Source organism: Thunnus thynnus, chromosome 2 (assembly GCF_963924715.1).
Source record: "Thunnus thynnus chromosome 2, fThuThy2.1, whole genome shotgun sequence".
Classification (NCBI taxonomy): domain Eukaryota; kingdom Metazoa; phylum Chordata; class Actinopteri; order Scombriformes; family Scombridae; genus Thunnus; species Thunnus thynnus.
In genome coordinates this window covers 26,691,902-26,712,899 of record NC_089518.1, presented here as the reverse complement: position 1 = coordinate 26,712,899, position 20,998 = coordinate 26,691,902, and the positions used below count along the sequence as shown (strand labels likewise).

Here is a 20,998-nt window from a genome sequence, read left to right as displayed (position 1 = left end):
TATTATACCAGTTACTCTGCATAATCCAAAGACCTGACTGTGAACAGTTTTCATTGGAACAACTTTCTACTGAAGCGATACTCCCAATGAAAACTGCTTTCAGTGGCAACAACTGACTGTATGTAAAGCTGGATGTAGCGCGGTGTGACATCACCCACTGAGCAACAGGTGAGCCAACTGTCAATAAACGCCCACACAGCAGACATCAAAGCCTACTTGTAAGTCTTCAAATCTTATAGACGGACCACCAGCGCACTTATTAAAGGGCCAAAACTTAGCTATTGAGACCATAATGACTCATTGAGAAAAAATATTGACTTAGTAGCTCTAGAGAGAAGTTGACGCTTTTTCAATGGGAGTCTGTTGGAGTTTTTGGAGCCAGCATCTAGCCGCCATTGGTGGCATTGCACTTTAAGATACTTCCGCATGGGCTTCAGCCTCAGGCCGTGGTTGTTGCCACTTGGTGGCAGCAGACATCTCAAAGATCGATGTCTAAAAACCTGTGCAGGATTAAATGAGGAAAACTGATTTTTGTAATTTGGGTAAACCAACCCTTTAATCATCTAAATTTATCACCAAACAACTCTTTGTTCTGATAATGTGTTAGCACTAAGATCATATTACATCACAGATGTCACCTAGACAAAAGACTACACAAGCACAGATGTCAGAAAAACTGGTCAAACACACCACAGAGGATCATGTTTTCTCTCTGAAATCCATTTAATTCCTTTTTTTCTCTATCGCTCAAAGGATAACAGCACGGGCTCTTAAACCACTGTGAGACATTTATCAGTTCCTGCCTCAGGACTGCTTTTGTTCGGGCATATTTCCAGACTGGGATTGTTTTGTGTCCTTTACAAATGAGGGTGACAGCGGACGTGGTGCAGGGAACAGCAGGTGTTTTCTGCTGTTTATCAATGTGTGCGGAGGTGACAGGGTGCATGGCGTCACTAAGGCGCCCTGCTGATGTAAAGCAGCCTCACAGGTTTCCTCCAATGTTGTAATGACGTTCATGTCAAGTGGTGTATCACGTAGGATCCTTTTATCAAGCATCATCACCTCTGAACTTTACATATCCAACTAAAAAAAATCTACATTTACTATTGATTTTCAGAACAGAGAAAGTTTATCTTGTTTGCTGAGGTGAGGTGAGGTCAGTGAGGCTATTCTGCAGCTTATTTGTACTGGATGTGAATGTACACCTGTTCATACAGCCTCATTGGTTGCCCATTTATACATTTAATTAAGTATGGCAGACTCTGTTGAGAGCAAAGAGGATCAAATTGCTAAGAAGGCTTGTTCCATGCATCACAGCTACTGTATAACACCATTTTTCACAGTTTAATTCGATTAATGTGTGTTGTTCCCAGAGTCCGACACTGTGTCTTCCAGGCGTCTCTGCAGTGTGTTTGCCTAAGCCACTGCATTGCTTATTTAAGCTTAATTGCAATGAATTGGAGCCTTAGATTGTGTTTATTGTTTCAGGGGAAAAGCTCTCTCAGCCAGGTCTACTTCCTGAGATTTTTTTCCATTAGATTCTAATAATCTCTCTTTCTGTGTGTGTGTTTCTGGCATTATCTGTTAGACACATCGCCAAGATCCAGAGGTATTTAACTACACTTAAAAAAATCTTCCTTTTGTGCAACCTTCCAGCAGAGTGTTAACTTTCCGTTTATTTGTGCTTAGACTTTGGAAAAGTGTTCGCCTGCTCTTCTCAGGACCATTTGTCTGTGCAGATGGGGGTCACTAAACCTTAGCAGGGGTAAAAAAAAAGTAAGTGTGAGAAACTTTGTGCTCATATTATTAACTTCCGCTTTATGTTGACAATATATGACAACATGTCAAAGGCCATGTTTACTGTAAATTTATAGCGTGGGTGTTAATTTACAACTGCATGGTAAAATGTTCGTATTTGTGTTGTTGAACGCACAGAGGTACTCGGTTATTAGTGCTTTTCCTTTGCACACATTGAGGTCATGTTTGCAGGAATGAAAAGTGATGACAGAAAATAGAAAAACAATTAAATATCAACAAAATACAATATCAAGTGCATCATTTAAAGACTGGATTTAAATTACATTAAAAGACCTTGTTTATTATAGTCCACTTGTATTTTGAACCCTACCTTCAACCAAATGTCGTTATACTGTACAAAAGTGAGGGGTGTGATTATCAGCCTAATGCAAACAAATGAATCTGTCTAAAATTAACAGCAACAAGAAAAACAAGTAAGGCAAGAATGTGATCCGTGACATTAAGCAACAGTCTGAGGCAGATTTAATAACAGGGAAAAGGATGCAGACTGCAAGTTTTAAAGCTGCCAAAACTAAGACAAGAAACTCATTTGAGTAGAAAAGCTCAAATAAACAGGAGTTCAAGTGTTCAGTCTGAAATAAAGTGGTGTGACAGCAAGAGATCAATGGACTGACATTATACTATGTTAAAAAGGGGAATTGAAAAAATACATCAGTGGGTCAAAATTTACCCAATTTGGGTTAATAGAGCACAATATTGGGTCAACGTTACCCAGAAAGCCACTTGAGACTTGTTTTGACCCAGTTTTAGTGGTATTTTTTATATTACTGTTGGTTTAATGATTTTTAGTGTGTAGGATCACAAAAAGTATAATATGAATAATCTTTAAATATTTATCTTTAAATTAAAATCTTTAACATATGCAGAAAATTCCGCAAAAGCTTCTTAAATGTGAGTACTTTCTATTTTTTTCTGCTTTATATCATTTTAAACTGAATATTTTTGTGTTTTAAACTGCTGGTCGAACAAAACGAGCACTATGAAGATGTGAGAGCAGGACAATTATTTGATAAATTGAGAAAATAATCTGCATTAATTAAGAAAATACACAGCATATTAATTTATAATGAATGTTGTAGCACTCATTCATACATAACATTGTGTAAATAAGCTCTTTATCTGATTAAGTCCTGATTTTCTGGCTGCTGGAGGACAGCGATTCATGAGCATGAAACAGAGATCAAAATACATGACTAACATAATTAATAAATGTGCATGAATTCTTCCTTTTAGAGTTGTGATTTATTAACTAGAACCTTCTCCTAGAGAAGAACGATTTTATTACAAACAATATTTTTCACAACACTGATCATTTAGAATACCATTTCTCTCAAGCTGACAGATGTGTTGAAATATCTTAATACTCCGCACTAAGCAAAACAAACAAACAAACAAACAAAACAGTCCACTGACTTTTCACCACACTTTCTTCAGCTGCAGAAAAAATGTTCAACATTCTCAGTCACGTGTAAATGGTTTGGTGTTAATAACTATGGCACAGGAATCTTTGTACCTTCACTGTAACATCTGAGATGACATATTTGTGTGTATTCCAGGGCTGAGGAACAAAAACGTTGGTGTTCACCTCAAATGTAATACTGCACTGTACATCCGTCATGGAACGAACACAATATGTCCTTCAAAGCACTGTACAATAGAGCCTGTTTATCAAATTGATCCGAAACAATGACAGCACACATATGATCACTCATAAGGATCACACTCAATACTGTTTTCATTTACCACATTGACCACAAGCGTGTGATTCAGTTATTCTAAATTTCTGGCCTAATCTACTTTACAGCAAAGGTTTCCACAATGATTGAAAGAAGCAGCTGAAACTAGGAAGGATGTCTTTTCCATCACTGACACATGAGTCATGAGGAAGTGGGTAATCTCTGTTCTGACAAGATCTGTTTTGGCCAAAATGACAAAATCTACTCACACGGTCAGAGATAGTCATCACTGAGGTAGCTGGGTGCTGAAACAGATAACACAGGACGATAAAGCTCACAGCACTTCAAGTTTCTTTTCTGCATGTGCCTGACTTCACAAGGGGAGTCATTTATTATTTTTATGTGCCTTTCCTCAGTTTTTTTTTTTAGAGGTTTAAAAGTTAATTTGCGGAAAAGTCATTCAGTAGAGGATTTCTGCTAGTTGAGAATTTCACAGATAAGTCAGATGCATTTCTCCTCCACTGTCTCAGTGCTCAACGACACCTGAAGTGCTGGGTCTTTTGGACAGGGCAAGGCTGAAAGGTCCCTGATCACATCTGTCCCCTCTCTGCTCTGAGCCTCAATGCTGCCCTGCTCAGACGAATAAGAAGCTTGTGAGTCTCTGATCAATGAAGGCTGTGAACCACAGAGTCTGTTTGCCTTGTAACAGCTTCCAGTGTACACTTCACTTCCCTCTGGCAGGTAAAGGAAGGTCTGGGAGGTGCTGGTGATATCTCGAAGGTCATGGGACACCAAGGAGTTAGAGTCCCGGTTAGAGATGACAGATGAGAGTTGATGAGCATCTATGCAGTGAAAGCTGCTCTGTCTCTGTTGCCCCCTCGCTCCCATCTTGCAAAATAGACATTTGATTTTCTCAATGAGCTTGAGGAGAACAGCCTTGCGGAGCAGGATGTAGATCCAGGGGTCAAGAATGGGGTTGAAGGAGGCGAAACGTATCGATCTTAGATCAGGGTTTCTGTCCAACCGCAGCTCCACTGGAGTCTTGTAGAGCTGGTTCAAAAATACCTGTGCCTGCAAGAGGGAAGAGTAGAGGCTGAATATATGGATTAAACTATGTGTGAGTGTACAGTTGTGTATGTGCATGTGTGTGGTTTTGAGAAAGAAACTAGAGAAAGGAGCACCAGAGCAGCAAAATAAAAAAAGATTAGGAACATAAGTAGTGGCTTAAGGGAAAAGTAATTGAATCCGAATAGTAATATGTTCCTTTCTTGCTCTCTAATCATCGGCTTAGATTTGGATAAAACTGCATGATCAAATTGTTCCATGTACAAATGAAACCAACCACATTTGTGCGCAAAAAAGCCGTGCGTAAAGGAACGGAAAAAATGGAACTTACAACAAGTGGGATGGAACAGATAAGCACCACTGCCGACGTGCCTATGAGCAGAATAACCATCTGAATCTCTGCACCGGCCAGACGCCCAAAGCTGCGTCCTCTCCTCCGCGGGTCCACGTTGCGCCCGAGATCGGTTCCCAGCGACATCCTGCGCACGAAGCGCCGGTGCATCCGGATCAAAGCAACGCACACCAACACGTTACAGATGACAGTGGCGAGAATAAGAAGAGAACTGAAACCCGCATACATGTAGGTATAGGCGGCATCGCTGGTCTTGTTGCTCCTCCACTCTAAAAAGCACCAAGTTTGTGGGTACTGCTTCTTCACCTGCCCGAAGCCCATAATCGGCAGTGCGCAGAAAAACGCGTTGGAGATGTAGATCGCCAGGAGAGTCAAGCCCGCCAGTTTTTGGTCCACATAGTCATTGTAGAAGTAGGCATGGTTTATAGCGATGTATCTCTCTACCGACATGGCACATATGATGCTGAGCCCCGCCAGAGAGAAGAAAAGCATGGTGAATCCAAAGTACTGGCACAGCGGGTCCTCTCCGGGCCACGATCCCTTCACGTAGGTGGCGATGGTTACCGGACTGGCCAGCAGTGTGCCCAGGAGGTCTGTGACTGCCAGTCCACACACCAGAGTGTAAAACGTGGTTTCTTTCTGTTCTTTTCGAGACTTACACAAAACCACGATGGCGATGACATTTCCAACCACCCCGAAAATGAACATAATAGACGGAATAGTTGGGACCATGGTCCTTCCTGTCATCGATTGATTATTCATAGTTGTGTCCTCCAGATGCAGGTCAGGACGAGTGAAACAAGTTCTCTTAACTCCAGTATTTCCACTCTAGAGTAGGACACTTATTTGCATTTAAATGACGCCTGGGCAACATTGTCAAAAGCAGAGAAAAGCAGTTTGAACCTTATCTTCAAACGAACTATTGGTTGGTTCTTTCCGTCACGTTCAGAGCATCCTCTGCTGCCCCTGTGGTTACGTTAGATGAGACGGTGATGTTTTGCTATCAGATCCTCAGCTCGCTTTGCAAGACAGACGCAGATTTCACTCACCAGGACAGAAAGATAAAAGTAGGCAACAGACACCGGTGACTTCATTGAAATGTGGCTCTGCCTTCAAGCCTTCAGTCCCTCCCCTTCACTTCGCCTCACAGCACTCATCAGCTGTTCAGCCTGGCTCATGAGAGGCCTTGGACATATTTCGTAACACCATCACACAGAGGTCAATTTAAACTCACAGCAAATATTATATATTTGTCATTATGAAGTTTAAAAAAGTTACAAAACGGAAATGATCTACAGACTCCAGAGCGCTTCCACAGTTACTGAAATGAAAAAAAAGTCAAATTAATTTAATATTTTTATTTACATTTCAGCTGTTAGCTGAGACTTGTATCCAGAGGACATTATTAATCAGTATCATTTCAGCTACAACATGCAGAACAAATTCATTTTTACATCATATTCTTTGTAATTTTAAAATTATATGACTACTAACCACTGAAAAAATGAAAAATTCCAAAAGATTAGATGCTGATCTAAGAAAAGAGCACAAAGCACAGATATGAGATGCACATAACACAACACAACATAACATGACAAAATATGTAGCACTTTTCAAAGTCTATTCTACAAGGTCCTTTCAAGGATAAAAACAAGGTAAAACCAGTTACAATAAAACATAAAACGTATATAATATATTTATAATAATACAGTAGAAATATGATATACTGCACAAATATAAGACAGATAGGAGATACTGCTGCATAAAACTCCAACTTGTTCTAACAGCCAAATAAATATACTTATAGGTTATAATAATTGAATTCCTGGCAATCATCTTCTAATAGGATTGATTTGGGATTAAGGCTCCATAATTACAGATAAAAATCCACAAAATGTCAAATTTCTCACCATAATTTAATCAATTGTTCCCAGGTCTTCATGCTGATTGTTGTGGATATTTCTGAGCAATGGTCAACACTTATGTGGAGAGAAGCACACAGGAGGCTTTGATGTCTGAGGACTGAAGATGTTTATTGACAATACTTGATCGAGGAGAATCGTAAACAGCGAACATCCAAGTTGTTGTAACTCGGATGCTGTCTCTTTCCGTTCTGTCTTCTGAAAGTCTCAGTCTTTAGTCTTTAACCCAAGCAGATCAGCTTACAATATGAAAAATTAGTCTAATTGGTTCACTAGTTTCTAAACAAAGGACTGCACTTTACCTGTGACATCTTAAGTCACGTTGCATTGAGCCTCAGTTCGTTGTCAACAGATTTTGGCTACACATTCCACGTATCTGAAGGGGGGTCCTCTCTGGCCTTGGCTTACCATGGCAATGCCGATGTACTCTTTATCAGAGAGGTTTCTGCTTTCATCAAAACATCACAGACAGCTGAAGTCTTGAGGAGAGATTAAGAATTACAGTGTGACCTCAAGGCTCAGTTTTGACCCAATTTGTCACTCAATTTGTAACCCCTAAAGATGGAAAATTCCATAACACTGATCAGTTCACCAGACATCATGCAAACATATTCAGAGGTCTGTTAGATAGCTTTCTAACAAAAATACGGAGAAACAATATCAGGAAAAACACACACTCCTCGGCAGAATTATCTCTCTAAACTGCTTTTAAAGGATTTCCTAGAAAAACATCATACGGTTTCTATGGTTATGTTGTAATAAGAGCATATTATTAGGTCATGGAAATTATGTATGATAGAACATTTTGTTTTGATCAAAACACACACACAGTGACAGTGATTATTGTGTCATTTGTGTACATACGAGCAAAAAAACATGATGTCCTGTTGAGAGAAAGCAACGACACCAGTGTGACTAAACTAAACCACATAGATTCTTAACTCTATGGAGCATCAGTGTATTTATGAAAACACCTGCCATCAGATACATATAGATGTCTAGGCCTAATGCATACGTGTGTGTGTGTGTGTGTGTGTGTGTGTGTTAACTCACTGTGAGCTGTGAGGTTAATTTAAGACACAGCAGGCAAACCACAGAGGAAATCTTATAACAGTCTTTTTCATATGTTGATTACAGACAAGCACTGTTTAGTTTCAGTATGTATGCAACAAATTATTCACAAATTGTCTATGACAAAAATATTCAATAAAGTAGAATAATAAACACAGACTATTCAAGTTACCTATTTATACTTGCTTCTAGTTTTGTATAATTTGTGATTGTGCTATTGTAACAGGAGCAAATCATTATCACATTTCAAAATCAGCACTTATGCTGCATCTATTGCAGAGCTGTAGAGACTTAGTCGTTGATTTTATCTCCTGTGGGTCTTGACCTACTTAAGACTTGACTTGATCTGAAACTTTAAAGCTGCATTTTTGTTTTTATCCTTTTGCAATTGATACTCCCGCGTTGATCGTCTTGCAATAGCTGCCAACCACCAGTGGTAGCACAGAGCATGATACTGCAGAACCACACTCCGACTGTTTAGGGAGGAATATTTATTTTTTATTTAGGCCTAACCTTAATTGAACCTGGAGATGATACATTATCTCTTTTACACAGGAGACCTGACCTAAATCCTGCACCATCTTTGATTTAACATAAGTTTATTTGACTTTGATGGAAATCACTCCTGCCTAATTGGAATAAAGGGAAACATGCATCAAAACACCCATACTCATTGTTTTTCTATGTAAGCACACACCGGTGGTGTCATGACACATGTTATTGTGGGTTGACGTGTCGGGGTGGGGGGGGGGGGGGGGTTCTGTGTGTGTGCAGACGTCATATCTGAAGACACAACACTGAAGGGTCGATCTGTGTTGCACTTAAGTCATGTATTTTTCTTTTTTTTACACCCACCTGACATCATTTTTTTTATCCTCTTAAGTTGCACAGAAGATTGCCTCCAATAAGTCTGCAACCAAAGACTGTAATAAGTATTATGATGCTCCTGGATGAGGTCTTGCCCATCTCAGCCACCAACATCACCATGCTCAGGTGGGTGGATTTTAGCTGTTGTGATGATGTCGGAGGTGAGTGTGACATATTTGTGGCTGGAGGTCGTCTGTGTGTGATGTACTTAACCCTGAGCTAACTAACATCCGGTGTGACAGAGCAGTACGGGCGTGTTTGAACTCTCTCTCAGCATGGAGGCTGTTCAACATTTGCATGACTTGAATTAGTAAAGAAGTATAGATGTACACGGGCAAAAAAAAAACAACAATCAAACTCTGTGTCGGCTATTTGAGGCTGCCTCCTCCCCTCAGTTCGACTGTGATTGCTTTCACAGAACATGTTGAACTCTGAGGAGTCTAGACCTTGAGCTTTTGAGCGCTGCCTGACGTCACAGCACTAGCGTGACCCTGTGCTCTTGGAAAACACACTTGTTGTTTTCTGTGTTGCCAATTTCTAGCATTTATATAAACACAGACAAGGGGGAAACCCTCTGCGAGTATGGGCATTGTATAGCCTTGAAAAAAATATTTTCTTTAGCCTTCCATTAATACGTAGACTGTATATAACATAACTGGCCTTAACCTGTCACCCCTTTGAAAAACATGGGTGTTATGTAACGTGTTTGCGTGTGTATGCCACCCTGTGTGTACGTACAAAATATGATTTCAGCGTCCTGTTGAGTGTTTCTCTCTATGTCTATGTCTGGTTTTGAGCCTTGCTGAATGTTCTGTAAGTAGATTTGAAAGATTAGTCTTCTCATGAATGTGCTTTTCCTGGATTTGTTTGTCGAAGTCAGATAACCTGCAGCGTGGTTGCACTGCAGACTCAGATTAATGACCACCAGCACTACTGAAATAATCAGGGTTCTGGAAAATATTCCTCCAGTTTACGTACCTTACATAGACAATTGCCCAGCCATGCAGGTCTTTCTGTTTGTACGTTTAATTTTTGGTAGACTTTGTGGTCTAAAGAAAGCAAAGAGGAAAAAAAACTGCCCCCAACACCAATACTTCTAAGGCTCTAATTCCTGGGCCAAACAATTACTACATTGTGTCTTGGAAAGGTTTTGTTGGCCCTATAGACTCAGATTTCCTACAAGTATTGCCAATTGGGGGGAAAACTGTGGTAGCTGTTGGGAATCTTTGTTTCTTAGAATAGGAAGGATGACAATACGAAGGGAAAAACCTAGAAATGCAATTATCAGTGTGTGGCACACTGTATTTGCCGCAGTATTTAGGTGTAGCTCTGGGTGTTTTCCCATGCAACAATGCATCTGGGTTTTGCTTTAATATTAGGGTTGAAACTTTTTGATTTATAGCCTGAGATTATGGTTTCCTACAGGCCTTTTTGTTTAGAAAAACAACAGCTACCTGTAGAGTAAAACACGATATCCGTGGACAGGTACAGACACATCTGGTAGCTTGTGGGATGGGTTAAAGAGGCTTGTCTTCATTCCAGGTTTTATTCTGCAGCATGAGTTGAGGGATACATCTCTCACACACCCACACATTTTGTAACTGACAAAACAACTTCTGTTTAAACAGAACTTACGTTTTATCAATGAACTGACTTACGTACATGCAGATATTTTGAAGTTTGACAATTATAATAGCAAGTTTCAAGCTGGCTAACTCACATCATCTTCCTTGGCAGATGAAGTTTACCCAGTTGTCATGAAATGGTAGAATTTCCATTTTTCAAAGCGCTTAAAGGATTTCTTGTCCATGATTTCTTGGCTTCAAAGTTAAGATAAAGATAAAAAGTTATGTGCAGGCACTCGGAGAACTTGGTTAAGATTAAGGAAAGATGACAGATGACGTGTTTTCACGCCCCTAACATTAAAGAGGCTATATTTGATTTTTTTTTTAATAAAAACAATGTATGAAATGACAATGTGTATTCTGAGAGGTGTCACTCATAGTGATAGTGAAGCTCCCCTCTGCTTTATGGAGCTTTATAGCAAATTTCAGCAATAAAAGCACTAAAAACTGCTAAAAATCATACACTGTACTGTACACTACCTGCTCAGCACCAAACAGCAAACATTTAGCAACTAGCTGGTGAATATAGTGGAGCTAGCAGCTAAAGAGCCAGATATTTCCCTTGGGAGTTGGTAGAGAGCAAAAAGAGAGCTAAAGGAGAGTGAATATTGGACTTATATTCACCAGGTGGACAGAAACACGACTCCAAATGAACGATAATGTTGCTCGATAATTGCTGGATGTGTAGCCTAAATAAGCAACTGTTTGCTAACAAGTTCAACATATCAACTGAAAAGTTTACACTATGTCTGTGTTGTGTTCACAACTTGTTTCTGTTGCCCCCAAGTGGCCAAAAAATCAGTTAATGCAAGTTTAACCAAAGTCTTTTTGTTGTCTAAACCTAACCACATGAATATGAAGCCCAGTTTCCAGTGTCAGTGTCCTGTGCTTTGTTAGCCTAAAGTTTCAAGCTGTTTACTGCAGTGAAATGAAAACTATTAAATGAAAATGAAAACCACTGGCTACCTAAATGAGTGTAAAAAACACATGTAGAAATAACAGAGCAAAGCAAAACAAACTTGGCATGCTTCAGAAAAAGGTCAGCAGTGAGTGAAGTATGTATGATTGCGGTGAATGGGCTAAATCATGCAGAAACATTGGTCTGGTCATTGTCTCGTGTAAATTCAAGTTGAGCGCCTGAGAAGAGCACTTATTTTCATAAACCTTGACCCTCAATCAAGATAAAATGTTTGCCTATGTTGATATTTCGGGCATTAAACTGGAATTTTTAATAGAGAAGTTTACAGTTATTTTATATCAGACTATCATCCGTGGAGTCACTGTCAGTTGACTTCATTCTCAGGGATTCCCAATGTATCTGAGAATAAGTCCAGGTGGACGGGTTGTTGTCCCTGAAGAAACTCTGTGCTGCTTGTTTTTAAATGTAAAGTTTAGAAAGACTTTGGATGTGTTTATTCTGGGGTCTGGTGGATTTGTAGATAACATCCGTATGCAATCTCTTTCAACATAACAAAACTGCAGCGCCGAGAATCAGACATAAACTGTTTGAACTGGCACAGAGTTTGACGTGTGATGCCAACATGAAAACAGAAACTATTTTTCTGCTTTTTTGAGATTATTCCCAGTGGGCACCCAATCAAACTCTGTCATTAAATTGTTTGACCTGTCAGTAAAGTCATCACACTTAATGTATATGTCCAACTCCTTGAAAATATAGATTCACGGTATACGACTGCTGTAACCATGACCGTAAGTCATGAGAACATAAAACATACATCTAATGTCAACATCTCTGCTCATAAAATTATTGACAGTCCTCAGCTGGCACACATCAAACTCAGAAAGGTCAGTTTATCCTCGAGGCTGTATAACTGCAAAGCTTGTCACAATACAAAAGTTGGCTCAAGCATATTCACGTCAAAATAACAAAGAGCACACTCTTATGTGCTTTACTCCTAACATAAAACTTCACTCAATCATCTTCCTGACCTTGCAGCGGGATAGTTTATCCCTAAAGAGGGTGTAACTCATCATAGCAACAGTCAAACAGAAACATTATCTAGCTTTAAAAGTTAACCCACCCAAAAAATACAGATTCCTTGGAAAACACTGAGTCCTACATCTCAAGTGTAGCCTACCATTTGTTGTAGACATTATGGTGGTAATCATTAACAAGGAGAAAAACTCAACGCTACATTAAAGACATTTATTGCCAATCTTTACATGACCAAACAGCCTTGACTGCCCTTTTACGACACAACGGAAAAAAGCATGCAGGATGTTATATTGCTGATGATGCATAAATTAAGGAAAATGGTGCAGACCGACTGCCAAAGAGCCAAAACAAAACAAATGAGCAAGACCAAAACAACACTGCATGTCATTTAATCAGCTCATTTATATTTCAGCTACCGAGTTTGCGAACTGGTTTTGGACAAACTAGATGCTGTTTCTGAACTCTTGCTGTGCCCATTGAAAAGGCATGAAACTGAATGGGAACATAGGCTACAGTTCGATTCAGATTATTGTTGTATATAATCAACAAGAAATGATTGAAAGGTTTTTATTTTGAAGGTCCTTGGTAAAAAAAACAAAACAAAACAAAACAAAAAAACCCATCTTCTGTTAATCTTTTGTGCCGTCTACAGTTGGTTTCAGTTGAATATTCTGTAGTAGCAACCGCTACTAACGTATGAAATTCATACAGCTGTTTTTGCTAGCCATTATAGTAGCTTTCTGAAGCTAATGTGTCACTAGTACAACTCTCTAAGTAACTGTTAACTTGTTGGCCCCTTAACTTTTACTCTTGTGAATTCTACATGTATGTTTACTAGATTAATTTAAGGAATAGTTCGACATTTTCATAAATATGCTTATTCAAGTACCACTTTACCACTTTCCTGTCTGTTCGATATATATGTAGCTAACGCTAGCTGTAGTGGGTAGGTGGTTAGCTTAGCTCAGCATGAAGACTGAAAAGAGGGGGAAACAGCTAGACCTAGATCTATCCACAGGGAACAAAATCTACCTACCAGCACCTATACAGCTCAGTGCCACTATTTCTTGGCCGGGTAGTCACTGGTCTTGTCCATTGACTGTATATAAAGATGGGCGACGCATCTCCACTTCCCACCGTTCTACAAAAGTGAAGCCAAAATATCTCCTTTCCAGGAGCTGCCATCTTGCTTGTGTGATGTCATTTGGAGCCAGAGTCTGCACAGTGGAGTCGGGCTAATATATCAGGATGACAGCCCACAGAACACACCCTCTCAGCCTATACTGCAGCCAGCCACCAGGTGGCGATCCAGACGTTTTGGCTTCACTTCTGGGGAGCTATCGTGACCTCCATCTTTATATACAGTCAGTGGTCTCGGCCAAGAAATAGACAGCCAAAAAAGTCAAGTCTGGGCTAGCCCCTGTTTCTCTTGATTACTGTATGTACTGTAACTGTAACAGTGAATTTTCGTTTTTGCACTTCCATTTTTGTACACATGAAACAATCTAGATATTATCTTACTGAGCTGAAGAGGTGCTGGTAGGTGAATTTTGATACTTTTGGACACAGCAGGTTTCCCCCTGTTTCCAGCCTTTATGCTAAGCTCAGTTAAATGGCTGCTGGCTACAACTTCATATTTACCCCACAGACTCGAGAGTGGTTTTGATCTTTTCGTCTAACTCTGGACAAGAAAGTGAGTAAGCATTTCCCAAAATATCAAACCATTCCTGTAATATGTATGTTTTTTTTCTTCCTGGCATGAATAACAGTGTAACTAATTTTTGTAACTTTTGTAAATCTTGTTTCCTTGTTATGCACTAATTTATCTTTACAATAATTTTTTTCTAGGTATAGTAGGCTATCTCATCTTTTTTCTGACTTGTAATCTCTATTATTGACTATGTTGCCCATTTGTTTTGAGTTTCACAGTTGCTTCCAGCAAAGACTTTAAAGACTAGCCCACAATATTACCCACAAACCCTACTTAAAAATAGTCTTGTATTAATTGTAGACCTAAATGTAATTACTACACTTCTAATATCATATTTTATTCTGTCTCATCTGACTTTATTGTATTGTGTTGTATGTTGTTTTTGTACTTTTGTCTAATTTCACTTGTCTATTTGTGCAAACCCCCCTTAAAACACAAACTTTGAACTAGAATAACCCAGTTAAGCATTTCCCCAGTTAATGAATCATATATTGATGACAGGAGATGCAAATGTGCAGAAGAGATTAAACTGATTAATAATAAATGGTTGACTGCTTAACCACAAACTTTGAAACTAATAGCTTGCAAGGTAATTTCCCCTTGAAGACATATCTGACCAATCACATGATACATTCTTGATGCAATTAGTCTGTTGTTATCTTTTATGGTTGCTTCACATTTTCATGATATACTCCTGCTTGTATGTTCTCATCAGCATTCCCCACATGCTCCTGGCATTCAGTATGAGGTTAAATGAGGACTATATTTTGGGAGGGTGCATTTTTCTGACAGGAAAGATGGTTATGAAAATATTTTTGAGGATGACATAGCAATAAAAATGTAGTCACCAGGTGATTCAATCTATTTTCTCTTTACTGTCATGACTGGAACTACAGTGCTGCTTCTTGCTCGTCCGCCCAGTTGGACAGCTGTTATACATCTTGCCAGACAGTTACATCATCTCTAAACACTAAGACATGTGTTTTATCCACATTGTCTCAGTGTTGGGTCAATACTGTTTCACAAGGCTTTGCAGATAAAACAAAGTTCGGTGAGAGAGATACTGGAAATCCCTATCAAAGTATCAAATACTCCAATAGCAGGGTTATATTTGTACAAGAGCCATTGTGTAGTATGGATAATGGGATATAAAACAAGAAAGTCTTGTAATAATATAAATAATAAACTTTATTTGTATAGCACTATTCTTAAAACAATGTTTAAGGGCTTTATATACAATAAAACCCAAGGAGACAGTGATGTAAAATTATATATTTTTTAATTAAATAAATAATAGACCTAAACAATTGAAAATAAAAATAAAAAATAATAATAGTATCAACAAAAATAGGAATGAAAGGTCATACAAGAGATAAGCAGATCCAAAAACAAACAAACAAACAATTAAAAATAGGTGAAACTTTACAGAAAACACAAAGACCCCTCAGTGGGCCCCAAACTCCCAAACGGCAGTTCATAAGGAGTGATTCACATAAAGGCCCGTCTATATAAATGTGTTTTTAGAAGGGATTTAAAAGATGAAAGTGAGTTAGATAGCTTAACTTCCTCGGACAGGTCAGTCCACAGTCTAGGTGCTTTAATAGAGAAAGCGCAGTCACCTTTATTCTCGAGCCTGGACTGTGGAACAGCTATGAAGGCTTTGCCTGATGATCATAGGCTATGTTCTGGCTCATAAGGGGTTAACAGGTCAGCAATATAGCTAGGAGCTAGACCTTGCCTTGCTTTAAAAGTAATCAATACAATATTAAAATTGATTCTAAATCTAACTAGTAACCAGTGCAGATGTGCTAAGATTGAGGTAATATGATGCCTATGTTTGGTGCCAGTTAAAATCTTAGCTGCGGCATTTTGAACAAGCTGGAGACATGAGAGTGATTTTTGAATGAGGCAGGCATACAAAGAGCTGCAATAGTCAAGGCCAGAAGAAATAAAAGCATGAATCACCTTCTCTAAATCAGCGTGAGATGAAAATGACTTGGCTTTTGAGATATTCTTCAATTGAAGGAAGCAAGACTGTACAACTTTTTTACCTGCCCTCATAAGTCAGATGCTGTCAAAATAATTCCTGTTTCTGGCTACTGGCTTTATATTAGATGATAAATCACCTAGATCATGTAAAATAAAATTTCTTGAGTTTGGCTGCCCGAAGACTTTCTTCTTCTTGTTTTGCTTTCATTTAACTGTAGAAAGTTGTGGGACATCCAACACTTAATGTTCTTGAGACCGTTTCTGAGAGTGTTAAAGCAACTGGGATCTTTATGTCTTAAGGTTAGATATGACTGTGCGTCATCAGCATAACGTGAAAGGAAACATGCTTATGAATTATACGACCAAGTGGAGGCACGCAGAGGGAGAAGAGAATGTGCAAGTTAACAGGTGATGTCAGCTGTGGTTGAAAATGACTTGCCTATTGTAACAGAGAAAGTCCTATTGGATAAATAGGATTTAAACCAGCTCAATGCTAAGTGTAAGATACCTACCCACTGTTCAAGGCACTCAATTAAAATAGTATGATCTACAGTGTTGAATGCTGCATTTAGATCTAGAAGAATTGAGAAGCATTCTACTGCATCTGCTGTGAGTAAGAAGGGCTGACAAGGGCTGTTCATATCACTATGGTTTTAGATAAGATATTAACTGGTAAAAACAGTTCTTTCTAAATCTTATGATAAAAATGGAAGCTTGGAGATGGGTCTAAAGTTTTGAGATTAGATGAATCAAGGCTGGGTTTTTTAAGGAGAGGCTGAACTACTGCATGCTTAAAGCTAGAGGGAAAAGAACCTGTGGCCAGAGAACTTTTGACAAAAGACAGGATGCTAAGACTTTGAAAGCAAAACTGAAATAGTCTTATTCAGGCAGCCAAACTCAAGAAAGGATATTGTATTTCAAATGGTAAGGACTTCATTTGCAACGGGATATCCAATAAAGAAATTGGTTGAAACAATTTAAAACAGCTGAATTAAATGACATAACAGAGAAGTCCCTGTTGGTGGGGGAGATCTGACATCATATATTATCGACCTTTTGAGTAAAACAAGCTAAAAATTCCACACTTCAAGGTTGTAGCTGGGGCTAAAGACAGAATCTATGGCTTGGAACAGAACCTTAAAATTTTGATGGTTTTTAGATATAAGGTATGAGAAAAATGCAGCTCTTGCATCCTTGACTATCCTCTGATATGTGAGCATTCAATTTCTCAAAATATCATGGAAGATCTGTAATTTATTAGCCTTTCATTTATGCTCAGCCTTGCTACATTCTCTTAGAAAAGGCTGAGTTTTATCATTGATCCATGGAAGAGCTTTAGGTTTTGACCTTCTATTCTTGAGAGGAGCTATAGAGTCGAGTACTACCTAACAGTTTTGATTAAAATGAGTGACTAGCTCATCAGTCTGACTGTGGGATGGCAAGAAAGTTATATCACCGTGAGTCACAAAGAAAGTCTCAGAGAATTTGGAGGCAGAGGTTGAATTTAAAATACGAGAGCTGGATGGAGAGGATGGCTTTGAGCTAGAAGGAAGTACCCATGCATCAAAAACAATTGCCTTGTGGTCAGACACACACATATCCTTTGTCTTGAGATTTTTTTTAGGGGCAAACCAAAGGAGGGTACAAGGGCAAGGGTATGTCCCTTTACATGAGTAAGTTTAAACTTGATAAACTGACACACTGGTGGCACAACAATAGTCAAGTCAAATTTATTTATAAAGCGCATTTAAAAACAACAATAGTTAACCAAAGTGATGTAAAATCAAAATAGCAAAAGCCACAAAACAACACAATAAAAACACAATAATAGAAAGAAGGTCAGAGAATTCCTGGATGAAATCATGATTCAATTTAGGGGGTCTGTAGACTAAGACACATAGCAAGGGAGCCTTACCTTTAAACCAGGAAACTAAGTAATTCAAAGGTGAGAAAAGTGCCATTAAAGATAAGGGAACATTTTATTTGATGTTTGTGAACAACTGCTAACCCGCCACCACGATCAGATAGCCTGGGTTGATGGAAATGAGTAAAATCTGGGGTTGTAGCTTCAATCAGTGGAGCAGAATGACCTAGACACAACCAAGTCTCAGTGATCATAAAAAATAAACTAAAATAACTAATAAAATCATGACATATAAAGACTTATAAAGACTATTGGAGAGAGATCTAACATTCAAAAGTCCAAAACTGACAACTGGGGCAGAGGTGAGAGTGTAAGCAGATAGCTGACAAGGAATATGAATCAGGTTATTGATATTGGCAGATGTTGGTTTTATCACACAGGGAGCTGTTCTATGGTAGGAAACAATAGTTTTGATGTGGAATATGTGTAATGAGGACATTGGCTGGGGAAATGAATTTCCCACCACACCAGTGTGTCATGCCGTGAGGCAGAATTCCATGTAATTAGACTGCAAATGCCCCCTCCGTGTGGGTGAAGACAATCATGCTTAAGTAAAATGGGCCTCTCCCACAAAAGGTCAAAGTTATTAATTTAAGGGGGGTCAATGGAGGTACAGTGGTCGTTTAGCCATGAATGAAGTCCAAACAGTCATGACCATCTCTCCATGCCTTTCTGGGGTGTGGGGAGGGGGCCTGAGATGAGGATTTGCTTTCCTGCATCAAGGAGAACAGTATTTAGTGTTTGGAAGTCTGCCTTTTAGGCTTGTCATTGTTACCCAAATGGATGATGATGGTGACAACGTTGTTGTAGTTGGCCAGGATGTGGGGTAGCCTGCGGTCAATGTCCCACACTCATGCACCAGGAAAACAGTGGACTTTGTAAGAGTGGATATAGTTGAGTCCAATTGGGTCTGGGAATGAAGCGGGGGAGGACAGTTGGGGAGGAATGAGGGGATGCATACATGGAAGGTCAAGGTAGGACAAGGTGGGTGGGATGAGATGTTGGTGCTGGCTAGTTGGCATAATGGCAAGGGGGGGAGGTCCGGCATATGTTTTAATTTCTGTAGTAACTGTTGTTTGTCTTGTTTTGTTTTTTAAATTCTTTACATTTTTGTATAATGTCTCACCTCTTTATGGTATGTTACAAAAACCACAAACAGAGTTAAAAAGTGCTAATTCATCTTATAGCAATTTTTGATGGATCAGTTGTTGGACAGATGTCCCATCACATTTTTCATCAGTACTGGTAATGCTCTACTTGTGACCTCTGTTCCTCTTTACTAATGCAGTTAATTAGTGTTTGTCTTAGAGTAAGTGGTCAGGATTTATGAGAATTGTCCTCCATGTCACATCACATAAATTTTCAGTGTTTCCAGCTGTTGCTTCAGCAATTCAGACAAAAGCTACTGTAGATCACAGACACAGCGACATGAGAATTTTTTTTATTGTCATCATCTTTAATAAATGTCCAACAATCACTATTTCACTATTTATTTCAGAGTTTTGTGAGAAACGGAAACTCTAGACATATGCAATATTGCAGAGTGAATATGTCAAAAATCTAGATGACATGCTAAACATGGGAAACTGTACCGGCAGATTAAAAATAGGAGTCAAAAGTAAACACATGACCAATTTTGACTGAAAAAGGATTTCCATGATGTTTGCTTAACAACACACAAACTAAACTAACAAAATGCCCTACTCTCTAATAAAACTGTACAAATAAGGAGCACAAAGTCTTTAAAACTATTTTATATTTAAGTTTAAATCTAGTTTTTGTAGAAAAAGTCTTTGTATGTTTCGCATATTTGTTCCTCGAAAAGGTCATCTACCATTTTTAATGACACAATAACATGCAAACGAATCAGACAAAGCAAATAAATCCAATTTCTAATTACAACCGCATGTCTGTCTAATTCATTACTGTTTATTAAATGAGCAATATACCCCTGTCAGAACATATAAAAGCCATGCATACCCTCAAAACAAATAAACAGATAAATTAAACATTATTTGTTTTCACTTATCTCTTTAAAATGTTAAATATGAAGAAGCTGACCTTGATGAACAATGAAAGATTAATAAACATTTTTCTCTGGAGACTCGGCAGGCCGAGAGAAACACAACCGGCAGCATCTTATCCTGTAATCTGCTTCAGAGAGCAGGACACAGACACACAGTGGTCTACAGTCTCAGATATAAATCAAACTTACGTATCAAAAATAGGAACCCTGTCCTGTTGACTTCAGTCAAACGATGAGAGGTAAAATCACAACATAGTTTATATTTACATGACAATGAAAACCACAGCTGTGGGAAGATAAAGCCTCTGCTACAAGTGGTTAAAAATCAACTAACAGGAGAATTAGTGAATTAAGCACTTTGAAGAACACAGTGTTTAGAGTGGATAGTACGTGCTAAACCGAAGACATTTGATAAGGATGTGCTGGCAACTCTTTATTCTACAAATAAGGTTTCCTGGCATAGATTAATGTTTTACAGTGGCAGGTGGTCCCTGTACAAACCCAGCACTAAAAATGTCTAATGCAACCCTTTCTGTTGCAGGTTTTCTAATATTTACATATCTCTAATAACCCATGACACAGCTTCGCTCTCCCTTCACAAAAACACACACACAGATCTTTTAAAACACTTAAAAGGTTCTGGGCTTCAGATAACCAGTCATGTGGATGTCAAACTTCCTGACTTTTTCCCCCTATTACGTCTCACTTTATTGGTCTCATCAGCAGTGTTAGCACACCTGTCTGACACTTGCTCAATGACCCAAAATGACGGTCGAAAGACTTTGCTGACAAGAGCAACAAATGTTAAGATTTGTGTTACTTTTAAACCAGTGATTTTAAATTGTGCTTAAGGACAAGATGCTGATAAACAAATATTGTCCGTGTAGCCAAAGTTTGATATATCTTATTCCTCTGTGCCAAAGAACTTCATTGTTGTCCAAAAATAATGAGCTACACCATTGACATGTTCTTTCATTTGTATGAACATGGGCACT

At 38.7% G+C, this 20,998-nt stretch overlaps 1 protein-coding gene across 1 annotated transcript; it reads right to left on the bottom strand.

Annotated features, from left to right (window-relative positions):
- Positions 1 to 741: 741 nt before the first annotated feature.
- Positions 742 to 5,992, bottom strand: ptger4a (prostaglandin E receptor 4 (subtype EP4) a). The gene is made up of 2 exons (XM_067613238.1): positions 4,891 to 5,992; positions 742 to 4,565 (listed from the first exon to the last, which is right to left on the bottom strand). The coding sequence occupies exons 1-2, from the start codon at positions 5,671 to 5,673 to the stop codon at positions 3,996 to 3,998; spliced, it is 1,353 nt and encodes a 450-aa protein (XP_067469339.1). The 5' UTR covers positions 5,674 to 5,992; the 3' UTR covers positions 742 to 3,995.
- Positions 5,993 to 20,998: the final 15,006 nt, after the last annotated feature.